Below are 17,285 nucleotides of genomic sequence, written 5' to 3'. Positions count from 1 at the left end.
TTGGTGTTATCTGTAAAATCAATAATGTGTTTTAATAAAAAGGGTGCAAAGTAAATTCCGTAATCAGATTATAAAGATAGACAGATAATATAAGATGAGATTGAGAAATTTAATGAATACGGACAAGAGCACCATGATAAATTAAAACGTTAAACAAAATTTTTGCACACAAAGATTAAATTTATTAATGTGTTTACCTATAGTTTCTGTTGGATGTATAAGGTAAAGTCTAAAAATTTGAGGCAAGTGATAAGGAATTATGTAAATAACTTTGGAAGCTTAATTTGTGTCGATATGGCAACCGGTATCTAATATATGTTCTAAAAGCGCCTCTTATTGTCCTCTTTTCTCCTTTGATTGACCAAAAGAGGGTGATATTTACAAGTCTGATGATGTATTTGCCTGTTTATTCATCTAATATAACTAACTGCTTAACAGTAATTGAACTGGAAAATACACACATTGGCAGTGGGACTAGTGAGTTTATCCTTATTTTCAGAATAGAGATTTGTGAATATCGTAATAGTTCTAATAAATGAATTCATAAATCGATCTAAGCTGGACCACCATTGAAAACCAGAAAGGGTTAGATCGACTCATGAATTCAACTATTCAAATATCCTTATTTTGTTAGGTCACCATTTACCTAACTGAAAAAGAAATGACATAATCTAGTTACATTAAAATGCTCGTATTAATACGTATAACTGAAGAAAATATTTAACATTAATACCCTAATCTTAATGTGTTACAGTAGGCTCAAATCAATGATGATTAGCAATCTAATGAGTTTGATTTGTCTTAACCTCTGATTATTGATTTATTTACTGTTTCATTATATTTTGTTTAAACACAAACACTGGTACAAGGAGGCACCAAATAGATATGCGCAACATAAATCATTCAGTTTATATGAGGGTTGGAATACTGTTCGAACGCCCAAATCAAAACAGGTGGTTTCCTTAGGGAATCACTCCTTGAGCCTCTCACCTAAAGGTATGATCCACAAGGTGGTGGAGCAACGTAAGAAGATGCAGTCTCATGGTAGCCGGTGACCAACGATTTTCTTCATACGCCACTTGTTCCCAAAAGTTCATATGTACCATTGGTTTGAAATCAGAGTTTTACAACTCCTCTAGGTGGAACTTTCATATACACCAACCCGTTTAGAGCGCCAAACACTCCCTTTTTATCCATTCAATTCCATAAACAACATCCTCGCCACGAGGAGACAGCGAGTGGGACTTCCGTGGCAGTAATTGTATGCGCGTAGCCATGTGAAAACATTTAGAGAGGGAGAGCTGACTCTCCTTACTCTAGGCCTTACCAGGGCATTTGGGGGCGAAGAAGGGCAAGTTGTATCCAACTTTAATCTTTGTATTGTTTACTTCTCTATTGTATAAGTATTGCAAAGCAACTGACTATTTATATAACTATAATATGAAATACATTTTCTACTTCGCTTTGAATTTATCATGGGGTTGATTACTTAAAAATTCACCACCACCATTGAAAACCTGGAAGCACTGGATGGCCGTTTCGTCCTGGTATGGGACTCCTCAGCTTCAACTGACTCATGATTTCAACCTGTGAAATTCCAAAAACTCCACAAAAGCTATTCTGATAATAATCAACTGCTCACTAGTGACTGACTTCAGTTAAAACTCCTGGAGTTCTAGTGAGAAGCCGTTACCAGTGGAGTTCAACCGGTCTGTTATGAGATAACCACTCACTGAAGACAATGGTGTACGGTGGCGCAATTTCGTGGATTGGTTGAAGTTAGACATTAACACCGTTGGATGCCGGCTCAGTGGTCTAGTGGTTAAGTGCTCACGCGCGAAGCCAATAGGTCCTGGGTTCGAGCCCCGCGTGGTGCGGGATCGTGGATGCGCACTGCTGAGGAGTCCCATACCAAGACGAAACGGCCGTCCAGGTTTTCAATGGTGGTCTAGCTTCAAGTGACTCATTCTTTACTGTATGTTAATTATATTACTCACTAATATTTAGTAGTTAATGTTATTATTAAAAATTTATAAATACACCAGTGTAGCTACTTGTTATAACCAAACAAAGACTACTTACTACTCAAAGCAACGAACCAAATAAGAATGCACATGAATCTAGTCAACAGTTAAATTCGAACACATTGAACTGGTCAGTCATTGAATTAAATTAATCATCGACTTGATGTAAATATGCAATTTACAGTATCAACTGATCAACTATTTTAACAAATAAATCTAACTAAATAACTGAGTTATATATTTGCTTCAAGAACTACATTGAAATAGATCCGATTTCTCAACAGATCACAAAACAACAAGGATCAGAATAAAGGGAGAGATAATCAAAGTAAATATTGTAAACAATGATGTCTTAAAGATCAACAATAGCCAATCAGGATCAAGATCAACAGGATAAGTTATTAGTTCATTTCTAACTGAAATTTGTTCTGACGATGTTGTACACAATTAAATTATTCGTCTTAAATAACGAAACTTCACCTAACGTACAAATCTTCTCCATTATTCTTTCTAACAATAGTTAATCATACATTATTATAAGTAATTCATGCATAACTATTACGGAAGGAATTTGTTGATTGATTGTATATTGACATGGTAAACGCTTTAGACATCCCATAAATTGTGATCTCTAAACACTTACTTACTTATTTAAGCTTGTTACCCCTAGAGAAGGAGTATAGGCCGCCCGCTTGGGTTTCAGTTGAAATTGTGGTTTGTAGATGTATTGCTTATATTCTTATAAATAATAATATCGTGTTTTATATCAATTTCATTATTATGCTTACAGGACTTTTGTGTATCACTTAGTAGTTATGTTAGAATCTTCAAATGGATTCATCAGTCAATTTGAGTATCTATATATCAATAAATCGATATCAAGTGGGAATCTATTGTAATAGTGTTATATTTTATGCCAGAAAAGAAACTTTCATTACAATCAAATATAGGGTACTCAACAAAGCAATTATGATTATATCCTTTAATAGATCTGTTAGGTTCGCTCAAGTCACCATTATATTAACCCAATGTATCCATTTGTACTGAGACTGTAACCTATATAACATGTTAATGTTATATAACTGACACCAAAATCAATGGATTACTTCATCATGTAGAATATAACATATACTATGGAATTTACTTAATTCCGCCTGGAGTCCCTCCGGGGGCTACTGCCGGTCTAAAGCCCAGATAAAGAAGGAGGGTTGGGCATGGGGTTAGCGACCCCATCTCGTAGAAAACTAGCTCGCTAAAAAACGCTAACCAGAAAAAAATATTCAAGCAAGTATGGAATTTACTTATATCATTATATTTTGTTAAGTATTACCTATCTTTGTGTTCCTTGAGTGTTGAACTATCTCCGAACCATCATTGGTATCAGTCATTCTGTTCATGTAGCCGACTTTCGTACTACTTGCCTCATCTATACTGAGTGTATTTCACTAATTCAATCAATAATTACAAGTGATAACAATATCATCTTAGTTATTCTATTTGTTTAAATGAATGACTAACCTTTTTGTGTATCCCATTCATAAACAGCACCATCTAATCCACAGGAAATTAATTTATGATCATCATCTGACCATATAATAGAACGAATTTTACCATTATGACCTTTTAAATTGATTAGATTATCAAATGTTGTCGTTGAATAAATTTGTATAACATTTCCATTGACGGCACCAATCAAATGTCCACCATTACTGAAAGCACACTAATAGATTTTTTTGAAAAATTATTGACGCAAAAGTTGAATATATTATAATTAAAACATATGCCAAAGTAGCATTATATTTAAAAAAAGTTGACTCCAATGAAAATTATGACATGTTGAGAAGATGTGACCATTGGAGTCCAATCCAACAGTTATTCACCTCAGACAATGGACGAAATATTGCGTAACATCATGAATCGATTGAAGTTAGACATTAACACCGTTGGATGGCGAATCAGTGATCTAGATCTTAAGCATCCACACGTGAGGCCGAAGGTTCTGGGTTCGAGTCCCGTGTGCAAGGTTGTGGACACAGTGCTGACGAGTCTTGTCCTGAGACAAAGCAGCTGTCCAGTACTTCTAAGTTTTCAATGGTGGTTTAGCTTAGATTGGCTTATGGATTCAACTCTTAAAATGACTTTGAACTCCACAAATCCTCATTCTGATGAAAACCGTTTTTCACTTTATTTCCTCTTCTATCATCTTTTTTTTGTTTGATGAGCCACACTACTTACCACTACTTAGTAGTTTGATAATATTTAATCATTTTACTAGTAAACATGTAACTGTATGGTTATTGCTGTGATGATCTTATTAGTTTCGTTATTTGCACTGATATTTCGCTGTTTTAGTATTTTTACCCATATCATCGTATATTATTCTTTCTTCACAACTATCTTTATTGTCTCTGCCTTATTTGGACGGCTTGTCAATCAATCATGCTTACTCGACATCTTGTATAAACAAAGTTTAATTTGTTCTCATTAATTACTGATATCCTTGTCGGACACAGAAGTGGTTCATTCCCTAACTTGTGGCACCTGTTATAATCTAATGATTACAAAATCAATGGTATAGTTTACTTGCTTTGAATATGATCTTAATGGAGTATTTAACGTCATGACACCTCATGAATAGAAGTATGCATTATCTTTGAATAAATGTTATTTTACATAGTCGTACAGTATTTTCGAAAACTTTTCGTTGTATAACCTCAAAACTTCACCTATAACTTGATCATTCCAATACAATTCCCTATTTATTTCCATATAAATAAGTAACAATCGTTAACCAGTGTACAACGATTCACTAAACAATTGTTTGTATTCAAAAACAATCAATGCTTGTTGATGAACACGGTGGATCTGATGCAGATGTGAAAGCGCATATCGGAAAAGCAAGAGCAGTATATTTACAACTGAAGAAAATCTGAGACGCGAAACAAATGTCAACTAACACCAAGGTCAGGATTTTCAATACAAATGTCAAGACAGTTCTACTGTATGGGGCGGAAACCTGGAGAACTACGAAAGCCATCATCCAGAAGATACAGGTGTTTATTAACAGTTGCCTACGCAAAATAATTCGAATCCGTTAGCCGAACACTATTAGCAACAACGTACTGTGGGAGAGAACAAACCAGATTCCAGCGGAGGAAGAAATTAGGAAGAAGCGCTGGAAGTGAATAGGACACACATTGAGGAAAGCACCCAACTGCGTCACAAGACAAGCCCTCACATGGAATCCTCAAGGCCAAAGGAAAAGAGAAAGACCAAAGAACACATTACGCCGGGAAATGGAGATAGACATGAGAGAAATGAACAAAAAATTGGATGGAATTAGAAAAGAAGGCCCAGGACAGAGTGGGTTGAAGAATGCTGGTCGGCGGCCTATGTTCCATTAAGAGTAACAGGCGTAAGTAAGTAAGTAAGTAATTAAGTAAATGCTTGTTATGAATTTCGATAGACCATTGAAAAGATAGAGTTCATCTGAAAAATCTAATGTGTTTTCACTATATGCTTCAACCAGTCTTGTCATACATAAACTTATCAAAGCACTTGTGAAAATTCAGTTAACACTAAAATTTCTTCACAATATTGTTGTCAAGGTAAGGATTTATATCTGTTTACCATTTAGAAGAGAGTCCAAAAAAACTAATCCCATGATTCCTTACAGAATACAAATGATCAAGTCATATCAATTCATTCGTTTGTGTAGACATACATAAATAGGGAGGAGTAATTGTACAATCATGAGTCATGACATTTTTAGGCGAATTTCTTACTCTTCCCATTTTCTATTAATTTTCTCATTTTTATTTAATTAATTTTTAATAATTTTCACATGATGTAGGAGAGAACAAATCAGCTTCCAGATGAAGAGGAAATTAGAAGACGGATAGAATATATATTGCGGAGATCATCAAACTGCATCACTAGGCAAGCACCAACTTAGGATACTCAAGGGAAAAGGGTAAGAGGAAAACTAAGGAACACACTGCATCGGGATTTAGAAACAGACATCAAAAAGATGAATAGAAACTGGAAACAATTGGAAAGAAATACCCAGGACAGAGTTCATTGTAGAATCCTAGTGGATGACTTACGCTCCTCCATGAATGGTAACAGGCGTAAATTAAGTATTCACATAAAAATACTTTGACGAGTATATATGTTATTTAATATTTGAATTCATGAGTTAACTGAAGCTGGACTACCATATAAAACCTGTAAGCACTTGACAGCCGTTTCGTCCTAGTATGGGACTCTCCAGTAGCGCGCATTCACGATCTTGCATCTCGACATTCGAACCCAAGACTTATCACTAGACCACTGAGCGAGCATCCGACGAGACGATCGTCCAATGCTTCCAGGTTTTCCATAGTTATCTAGTTTTAATCGACTCATGAATTCAACTATTGAATTACTATAATATTCACAAAAACCCTTCTCTAGGTATAGATGTGACCAGATTGTTCAAAATATATAGCGCAACAGTATTAAATTGTTCAGAACACCTACGTATACTTATTTCTTGACTTAAGTAGCTTATATATATTGTTGTCAAGTAAATTTTTACCAAGACAATATTACCATAAAAAAGGGAAGATTTCTGTAAACAAACAATCTCACTTACTTCACGACAACTACGTATAGTAAATTCATGAAATATTCTTAAATCATCAAGTAATATATTCATTAAGCGTAATTTATCACTAAATCCAACTAAAATAAATAAACCAGTTGGATGAAGTGCTACACTGAATACTTCTTCAGCAAATTGTTTTATTAATTCAAGATCACTGTAGAATAAAAACAAAACAGATTCAATAAAGAATTGTTCAAAATATACGGTACAAGTGGTTTAATTCAAATCATTATCTTAATTCAAACAGTTGAGATCATGAGTCAATTGAAGCTAGACCACCATGGAAAACCTGGAAGCATTGGGCGGCCGTTTCGTCCTACTGTAGGACTCCTCGGCAGTGCGCATCCACGATCCCACCCCGTGGGATTCTAACCCAGGACCTATTAGTCTCGCGCCAGGCGCTTAACCAACTAGACCACTGATTTGGCCGTCGTCCAACGGTGTTAATGTCTGACTTCAACTAACCCATGAAATTGAGCGACATACACCATTGTCATCAGTGAGTTACTATCTCACAACTGACCCGGTTGAACTCCATTGGTCACTGCTTCTCACTAGAAATCCAGGATATATATCTTGAAGCCAGTCACTAGTGGGCATATGTTGATTAGGTCCCGGGTTCGAATCCCGCGAGGCGGGGTCGTGGGTGCGCACTGCTGAGGAGTCCTACAATAGGACGAAACGGCGGTCCAATGCTTCCAGGTTTTCCATGGTGGTCTAGCTTCAATTGACTTATGATCTCAACTGTTTAAATCACTACAATCTCCACAAAACCCTTTCTGATATTAATCATTATTTTAAATAATTATTATTGCGTGAATCTATTCTGACAAGTGATGTTCGAAATCTGATGTTGATAAACAATATACATCATGCCAACCACTACCCCTCCCCCAACTAGCTACTTGAACGAGAACATGTGAGTGAACGGTAAAGTATAATGGGTTACCGAATACAATCTATTTCTTAGCTAATGATATGCACTTGTCCTTCAGGTCAACGTCTGATTGCTATCGACTGACCTTTTCATTTGACTACTTCCAACTCCCTGAACATATCAGAGTCCTAATCAAGAAATCTACAAATTTCGACACGACTAAAACCTTCAATGATGACTTGATTCCATGTCTTAGTTTACCAACCCCTGGTTGTATTGCAACCTGTTACTAAGTCAGCTATTACTGTGTGTTGGGTTGGACAGCGATAAGGTCAGTCGGTCAAACTTAGCACAAAATCTAGTACGTATGTGCATCTGTTCAGTTCACTATACCACATAAACACAACGAGATAAAATTGTCAAGAAGAATATCAAAGAGTTAAAAAGGGTAGTATCAAAGGTAAAGAGAACGCGACTGTAAATGAACTGAAAAAAAGGCATGAGTTAATTTTAAAACTCGAGATATAGTGGAAGATATTGCGCAGATACGTCTACGCCATCGCGACTTAACTTGAATCATGTCACCCAACATTTATAAAAATTGATCGCACTGACCTCAACCGAATTTATCATCATGGCTCATACTGACTGTCAATGACTTTAGGAGGTGATAACACGTTTTAGTTTGGGTACCCTTGATTTTCTTTTAACCTATTCAGAAATCAGCACAAATCGCTTGCCGTGATAGACGATGGGTAGGCATACAATAAGTGAAAACAGTTAATTTGTTTTGTAGGTTGAACTAGTTAGTAATATACACCGACTACCACGACGCGCAATGCTAACCGGTATTGGGGATGGTTGGAAGATGGTTAGGCTCGGCCAAACCAAAAATTGGCATCAGTCCATAAAGTCACTCACTTCTAGTCTCAGCCATGTTGGGAGATGCAGAATACTTGGTCGGGGTCCGCGAGACTATCGTAACCAATGGTTGGAGACTCTTCGTGACATGGCTCAGAATCGATTACAATGGCGTAGGTGTGTACACTCTCTGTCTTCTCTTAAACTATGAGATTAAGATCACTTCATATCTTTCCTTCTACTAACTAATTCTTTCCTCCTGTCCTATATCCTTATATGCAATCTTTCTTTTATATATTACCATCATTGGATCAACTACTTCTATGAATTCGGTGTTCATCTTGCTGTGCCAATGAAGTGTGGCAACTTGGACCGATGCATATGTGTGCCTGATCTTACGTTGTAGCTGACTGAATGACTAACCCTAACTAGATAACAAATAAAATCTTCAAGTAGTCGTTATTTACTGTAGCAAAAAACGCTTCGCTTTTAAAGATCAGCAAAATATAGGTTAGTTAATCTCACAGAACTATTATAAACCAGGAAGGACAGACATTTCATTACAGTATACACTTACAACCGTTTCCTAGGATTAAACGGAGAATCGTCATATATCGTATTAAAGATTTGACTTATATACTACTTATTTACAATTCAGTTGTCTCTGAACTTATTATAATGATTTGTCAACGAACAGATAGTTAAGAAATCCGAGAATCAGAACGAACAATTGCTTTATGTGATCAATATAGTTCACTCATCACAAATAACTTTGTCATTATCTGTTATGTTAATCACCGTTATATCACCAAATGATTAACTGATTCACCTAACTACTTTGGATTCGTTTTGCAAAAATGAACTCGTGATCCAGATGATTAAAATAATATACTCCTCTGACTATGAAGGGAACTCGTACTTATAAATGTCACCATAAAACCTATAATGAATGCCTAAGAGAATAGGAAATTGACCACAGTGTATATACTAGTTGGTGTCTCGTTAGCTGATTACATAATTCAGTTGATATATCGATCACTAACAGTCGAAATAGTTCGTTGTGGCACCAGTGCTTGAAGTCACTAACTTCTAGTCTCAGCCATGTTGGGAGATGCAGAATACTTGGTTGGGGTCCGCGTGACTACCGTAACCAATGGTTGGAGACTCTTCGTGACATGGCTCAGAATCGATCACAATGGCGTCGGTGTATACACTCCCTGTCTTCCCTTAAACTAAGAGATTAAAATCGCTTCATATCTTTCTTTCTACGAACCAATTCTTTCTTCTTGTACTATATCTCTATATGCAATCTTTCTCTTACATATTACTACCTTTGACCTAACCACTGCTATGAATCCGGTGTTCATCTTGTTGTGCTGATTCGGTATGGCAACCTGGACCGATGCACATATGTGCCTGGTCCTACTTTGTAGCTGACTGGCTGACTGACTGAAATAGTTCGTTTGCGTCATCTCAAGTTGTATGTTTAGTGTAGATCTGATTTTTAACAATAGATTGGAAGTAAATACCAGAGTGTAGGATTAAATGTCTTATCAATAGAGTGAGTTCGGCATTAGGAACCGTTGTAAACCGACTCACTTGTCTAAAATTACTTTACTCTTCAGGAAACCTAAGAGGTCTATGTTCAATCCTGTATACAGTAATAATTAGGCAGTGCTGATAAGACGTCATCGAAGAAAAAATCATCTAAAGATACCTCTTTAGTCCCGGTTAGGTTAACCAAAATCCACAAACTCATTTAAACCAATTTCAAAAAGCAAACAAATTGATAAACATATGACGAGATTATAATTTATGGACGAACCAATCAGATTTAAGATGCAGGATCCTTTATTTTGGCGCAAAATCCATTCAATGATTTAATTAAATACGGGACGATCAGGACGTCAAGCCTTGGGTTTTCGCGTACATGTTACATGTTGGGATGTCGTTGTGTATCAGCTATTAACAGTATTTCTTTCATCACAAGACAATTGTCGTAATGTTTGTGCTTGTTACATGGTTTTTATTTCCAGTCTATTAGTAGTTTGACGTATTTGTTGCTCACAAACTGGGTGTACGTTTAGTTAGCCTGATGTGGTTATTTGTAACAATGCAAACTCAGGCAAGTGAAACTCACCATTCATCAAGTCAAAAATAGACCAAAATCAGAGTTTTGTGCAAAAATGAGCTCTTAAACCTTTAACATAGGATTCACCTTCTTAATTATGGTGTTGATGAACATGGATGTTGGTAGTTGTCTATAAAATGTAGGTGGAAGCAATTAGTCGTTAAACTATCTATGAATATTATATGACTTGCTAATATATAGTCATAAACAGTTCTATCCATTATAATTATCATCGTTTTCGACTGAACTGACAAATAGAACAGAACAACCTGAACTAAAATTATACCCAAAATTTACCCAAACCGGACGAAATTTTCTCAGAAATAGGGTGATTGAAAAGTTACGAACCAACAGTCGATCCAACATGTACATTATAAGACAGAGAGAACTAAATCAATGTTCCTAGCAATGATTTTATGATTTTGCTGCAGCAAAAGAACACGTAAATATCAGAACACCTAATATTCGTGCAACCCAACAAACCCACTGCATTTTAGATACAGAATGACCACCTTTTGTCAGACCGTTCAAGGTCACTGGAACGGAACAGCAGGCAGTTTTGAAAGGATCTAGCATTTTTACCATACCGTTAAATACCATTTTAATATTATAGCTGATATCAGTTTGAATCTAACCTTAACATCTAATTGTAAATCTTAATTCTAATTCCTCTAACTAATATATAGTATAAATCATGAGTCAATTGAAGCTAGACCAATATGGAGAACCTGGAAGCACTGGACGGCCGTTTCGTCCTAGTATGGGACCCCTCAGTAGCAGTGCCCATCCAACCCCCCGCAAGATTCGAGCCCAGGACCTGTCAGTCTCGTGCGCGAGCGCTTAACCATTAGACCTCTGAGCCGGCATCCAACGATGTTAATGTCTAACTTCAATCAATCCATGAAATTACTAAAATCTCCACAAAACCCTTTCTGATAATATATATTACTCGTTTGTTTCTAATAAGCATATGAACAATTCAAGATGATTTTAGCATTACTCAATGATCATCTATAAATTCTAGTCTCATCAAATCTACTTTCAATCAATGAAAGAAGGAAAAGAAGAAGAAGAAAAAGAGAAAAAACATAGATGACATACTTTGTTTCAAAATTCCATATTCTTACTGTTCTATCAGTTGAACATGTAGCTATCAATGGTTTACGTATACATACATCCATACCAATGATTTGTCCATTATGAAATGATTGGGATACTGGTATAAATTTTAATGTTTCATTTAATACAGGTAATTCTTTATTCATATTACTATTACTATTATTAATATTAGTATCAATATTGTTTAAATTAAATTGATATAATTGATGTGTATTTGTTGCAATGATAAGTAAATCTTCAGATGGATTAATTTGTAATTGTATAATCATTTGATTAATATTCAAATCAGATTCATTATTGATTATTAAATCTTGAGGTACATAGATACTACTTATGAATTGATATTCATCTTTGAATGATATATTTGATTGATTCGTTGTACCTGTTGTTGTTGTGATGGTGGTGGTGGTGGTGATAGGTTTATCATGTTTAACATGGTGTTTATCAGAGTGTTGCTGTGATTGTTGATGTAATTTATCTGTAGTAATATGTTCAAACCAATAAACAATACCAGATGAAGTAGCTACAATTAAACCTTTTGATGTAGAAGCTAATGATGTTATACTAGTTTTTGTTTGTATAATATCTTTGCTAATAAATGTTAAGAAAAAATAAAAAAGAAAAAATCTTTTATGACTTCTTTGTTTGTTCGCTTGTTGGTTTGTTTTTGTTGCTAAGATAGTGAACAATAAGCGAATAAAAGAAAACAATTAGAGGAAATATTTTAAAACTATTATGTCAATCACTATGGTGTGGGTTACTTATATTCATATAAGTAGTATCTAACGGTGATCAGGCATAGAATGTATTTCAATAGATGATCGGTAAGGAAAGAATGGGAACGGAGTGTAATTGGTATGAAAATGTAGGAACAATGAAATCTGAGACAATGGACTGATATTTACAAAAGGAACAGTCAAGTTTGAGATGATGGATTGAGATTTTGCCGATTAAGTATTTACTGTATGATTCTCAGATTACATTGAAATATTCTGTAATTTCGAATCAAATACATTCGATTGTCTCTGCTCGTGTTCTTATTTACTACAACAGTTGTTCAACCAGTCAAGTGTAGCATGAAATCTGATACATGTGTATATGAGTTCCAGTTGGCATAATCAGTTAGTACGGCAAGTTTAAAAAATGTCAGGGGCCAATCACAGAATGGTAGAGGAAGTAATAGTATTAAGGATACTAGAAAAGATTAGATATTGAAGGTATAATTCAGGAAAAACATAAATTAGTGAAATAGATGGAATATGTGAGGAATTTAGAAAGTTATCATCTATTGGAAGACAAAGATTGAATGTGTCTGCAGTACTGAGGACAATTTTGGATCATGTCAAGGTATTTAGTAATTGATTAAGGTAATCATACGAACTACAACCATTTTGTCTACATCTGCTTATATGGCTCAGTTTAGCAGCTAGTGCCCTCATGGAATAATTTTTAGTCTTGTTTTGGTCACTAGAAGCTTTCCTCCAATCTAATTCTACATCAGTTATCATTGCGTGTCAAGGTAGTCAATGGATGACCATACATAATACCTGTCCTAACCATCTCGGTTGATAAAGATTTGCTACCTCATTAACTAGTTTACCATATTTATCCAGTACTCTGCATATAACGTCAAAATTTTCAACCCTGGGCCCCAAAATATGCTAGCAAGGCTTCGAAAACAACTATAATGAAATGTTGGTAACCTACGCGTATGCCCTACTTTTAAAGACTATATCTCACAGACATAAAGTGGAGTGTTGCAAACCACTGTGTAGTAGACTCATCCTTTATTTAGCGAATTTATAACACGCACAAGCCTAAAGTGATTTAAGTTGACGGGAGCCAACCATGCTTTCTGAATTCGTGACGATATTCTGTTCAAGTAATAATAATACAAATACACGGACATTTCAAATAACCTTACTTTTAACTTGTGTGATAACTAACAGTGTGTTAACTCTCTGAGGCAACTGAATGGATGTAAAGAATATTTACCAATAGTATGTCTATCAATTTGTAATTTATATAACCAATTTTTGCTCTGGTGAAATTATAATTCTTGAGATCTCTTGTATTCGCCAAGTCAATGAAAGATACCTTTTAAAAAGCTGTGTAAATAATATATAGGCATTATTATTCAGAATAATCTTGCTGTAATATAGACTGTACTGATAATTAGCACGAAAATCTATTCAAGTACTAAGTTGTTTAGTAATGCGATAATGATATTGATTAAACAGTCAGAGTTTGGTGAATCATTTTGGTAAGCTTAAATAGAGATTTGTTTAATGTAAGTGAAAGACATTACTTGAGGATGATTTGTCCACATTTAGAAGTAATTAAATTTGTGGAAAAATTATGCATTTTTCAGAATATAGCTTGCACGTTAGCAGACATGAATATGAAAATGCAGAGTTACTTGACCATGATTGACACTCAGAATAAACATATCAATTTACTGTGGACCAAACATCTGATATGATATGTTAAAACGTAAAATAACCCAAACTAAGAATAATAAAACTTGCAGGACCAGTAAAATTTCACTGATCCCTTACCACGTCATCTGGCAGTTGAGTAACTGAATATCGAACAGACCAATGATCCCTGTCGAGGTCAAGGACAACCAGCCCGCATAAGTCAATCGTTCGCCATGGACTGATCCATGTGGTAGTGGTCACACTTTTGCCTGTACCTACTCTAACTAAAATATTTCTTTTTTGTTCAGTTTTCAAAGCATCCCTAGTACCTTGATATGACGAGGGGGTGATCTACGTTAAGTGATAACCGTGAAGTGCGACTTCAATGTTAGCTGTTGGTCACATTATTCCCGTTTTAATTCAGTAGCACTCAAACATTCGATAGAGATCATCTAAGTTGGTAATCTACGAACTTTACAACAATATTCTAAAATTTCAAGATGCTAACCTGCAGAGTGCTAGTCTATTTCAACTACATTTATGTGGCAGGATTGTAGTTTCAGTACTTTATTTACTACAATGAGTATCCAGAGCCTTGTAATGCACTTCAAATTAACGATAAAAGTTGAATAGTTTTTGTTACGGAAAAACCTGGGTTAATCAAGAATGATGAGGTCTGGATATATAAATCAGTTGGCTACATTGCTTCGATCCTTCTTTCAAAATAATACGGACTGAAATCATTAAACGGCTAATTTTTTAAACGTTGTTCAGTTGCAAATGAGTGAATGATTGTATTATCAAACATTAAGTTGGCGATGATCACTGTAAAATCACCTTTATCACCTTCAAACAATTGTAACCACATACTTCTACCACATCATTGTCTGCATGTACGTTTCCTAATTATTGTCTTATTTCCATCAATATTAATTAGTTTCCAAAATAAAGAATCTCATATTTGTTTTCAATCCACTAAATTATTGACCTGTGGGCTATTTAATTCCCACCTTGAAAGTGTGTTTTAATGGCTGATATTTGACAGGAAATAAATGAAGTAGTACTGAGACTAGTTTATCAGAAGGTTAGCAGTATGGAAGTTAGTTGAGATTCTTAAACAAAATAAGTCTGAACACCTCTATTACGATTCTTCTTCGTAATCTTTTTATACCGTCGTTCATCAGTACCTTTGGAAATTATTTGCGATTATTCATAATAACAAACAATTAAGAGCCTACTTTAAGTTTGTTCCAAATGAAATATCGATGTAAAACATAAAGACATTGCAAACATTTAATAGTGGTTTTTATATGGTCGTGTTTCATAGAACTTTTCAGTCGCTAAACAAAATCCCTTCTGGTTTGCTAGAAATTATGTGATGAATTTGCCTTAGACAACTTACGTGCCTATTTATCACCACGCATTCCAAATTCATAAAGTATAAAGTTTATGGGGTAGAGTATGAACAAAGGTGAAATATTTGAAAGCTCAGATTTATTTACCTATGGTGTAATTTTTGTGAGTCTGTTGTTGTCCTGAACTGGAAAAAATTATCACTTGTTCTACTTAAACAACATCAAGTTAAATCAATAGAAATACGATTGGAAAGTAACCGGTAAAGTAGTGAAAATATAGGTTTTATATGCCCACAGTGCAGAAACATTCAGTAATTAGACCCAGAATATCAAACAACTAAAAGTCCAGATAAAATTTTAACATAGGTGATGCTCAAAGCACTGTTTGTAATAAACCCAAAAAATATTTTGACGTAGACATCAGAAATATAGAAACAGTTAATATATACCTTTCCTGATATGCCCCAATTTTCTCATTTATAGCAGAGATGTTATATTCCGATTTCGACTCCCCATTTTCTACCAATATCCATCGTCCGTCATCAGTTCCGGCGGCAATTTTCTCACCATCAATCCAAGTATGACAAAGGAAGTTTCGAGGTTCAACCTTATTTATGCCATATGTTTTGAGATTGTTTTCCCCATAGCGATACAAACGGATGATATCAGTGCCAACAACACATATTAATGTACAATCCTGAGGGCTGAAAGAGATCTAATTAGCTAAATGATTTAAATATGTTAAACTAACTTGTTTGATGGGGTTGGATGTAGACGTCTTCACACTAGCGAGTTGTTTCGGTTTCTCCCAGGACCAGTATGTTAACATCCAATCAGGACTCCCACTCTGTACTGCAAGATATTTTGAATCCGGAGAAAAAGCTATACTAACGAATTCATTGGAGTGAGTGTCAGGAGTGTGCAATGTTTTTTTCTTGCGTAGAGCATGTACATCGTATATGGTTATAACAGGCTTATCCAGCGTTTTCTCAGAAAGAGCAATGTACCTTCTGTTTGGACTGATAGCAAGAGCTGTCATCCCTTCAGACTTTTCCAAACCTGCGATAAATTTTTGTGTTTTTTGCTCGAGGTTGTATAGGACTAAATTAGATCCACAGGGATAGACAATGGTCTGATCATCAAGAAACACAACAGACCCGGAAATTCCGGTTCGGTAACCGAAAATATGTTTTAGGCTGGCCACTGCCGCCATTGTAATTGCAAGAAATGTGAGTTGTCCCGGTTTGTGTCTGGCCAAAAATACCTTATGCACTAGGGTATTATATAGGGTGGCATGAGAGATGAGAGCTGTAAAAAGACGGAACGAGAGAAAAGGGTAGTCTATGACACAATTGAATTAAATTTAGTAAAAGTAACAATCTGTAACAACCATAAACAACACAAGCCAGAATTTAAAACCGTGCGTTAAACTGTTATGACGACTGTAAAGAGAAACAAAAAATCAGTCGGCACATAAAAACAGGCCACTGATTTTCCATTTCAAGAAATGAATTAATTGTCTTCCGAAATTTTTTTAAAATATTATCACTTGTGGCTTTTAGATTTACTCGCTTGTTCCAAAAAGTCAATACCTAACAGCCTTATGGTAAAAAGCGGTCCACCAATAGTACTTTTTATCCGACTCACTGTGTTGTAAAATGAATAAATATATCATGGTTTGCGTGTTATGGTCAGTTCTGTATTTTATATTCACCCAAGTTTATCTCTCAAGTGGGAGTGGGGTTTCTGAATACAGTTTTTTTGTATGTTATTAAACATTTGCGTAGATGGTAATCTAGAGTCATGAGCGTAAGTACCACTAGTGAGATTCAGCAATTTTCATAGGCCAT

The 17,285-nt window shown here is 35.3% G+C and overlaps 1 protein-coding gene across 1 annotated transcript in view; it reads right to left on the bottom strand.

Annotated features, from left to right (window-relative positions):
- The window catches only part of WDR65 (Cilia- and flagella-associated protein 57), a 42,061-nt gene extending 25,184 nt beyond the window's left edge, over positions 1-16,877 (bottom strand). Inside the window, exons 1-5 of the mRNA XM_035732775.2 lie at positions 16,187-16,877; positions 15,885-16,150; positions 11,643-12,251; positions 6,661-6,826; positions 3,543-3,744 (exon numbers count right to left, since the gene is read on the bottom strand). Of these exons, the coding sequence (XP_035585855.2) occupies positions 3,543-3,744; positions 6,661-6,826; positions 11,643-12,251; positions 15,885-16,150; positions 16,187-16,648 (1,705 nt within the window). The 5' untranslated portion in view covers positions 16,649-16,877. The remainder of the gene's footprint in view (positions 1-3,542; positions 3,745-6,660; positions 6,827-11,642; positions 12,252-15,884; positions 16,151-16,186) is intronic.
- Between the last annotated feature and the right edge of the window lie 408 nt (positions 16,878-17,285).

This window comes from Schistosoma haematobium, chromosome 4 (genome assembly GCF_000699445.3).
Source record: "Schistosoma haematobium chromosome 4, whole genome shotgun sequence".
NCBI lineage: Eukaryota > Metazoa > Platyhelminthes > Trematoda > Strigeidida > Schistosomatidae > Schistosoma > Schistosoma haematobium.
The sequence above is the reverse complement of the archived record's forward strand: the minus strand, read 5'-3'. Positions and strand labels throughout refer to the sequence as shown.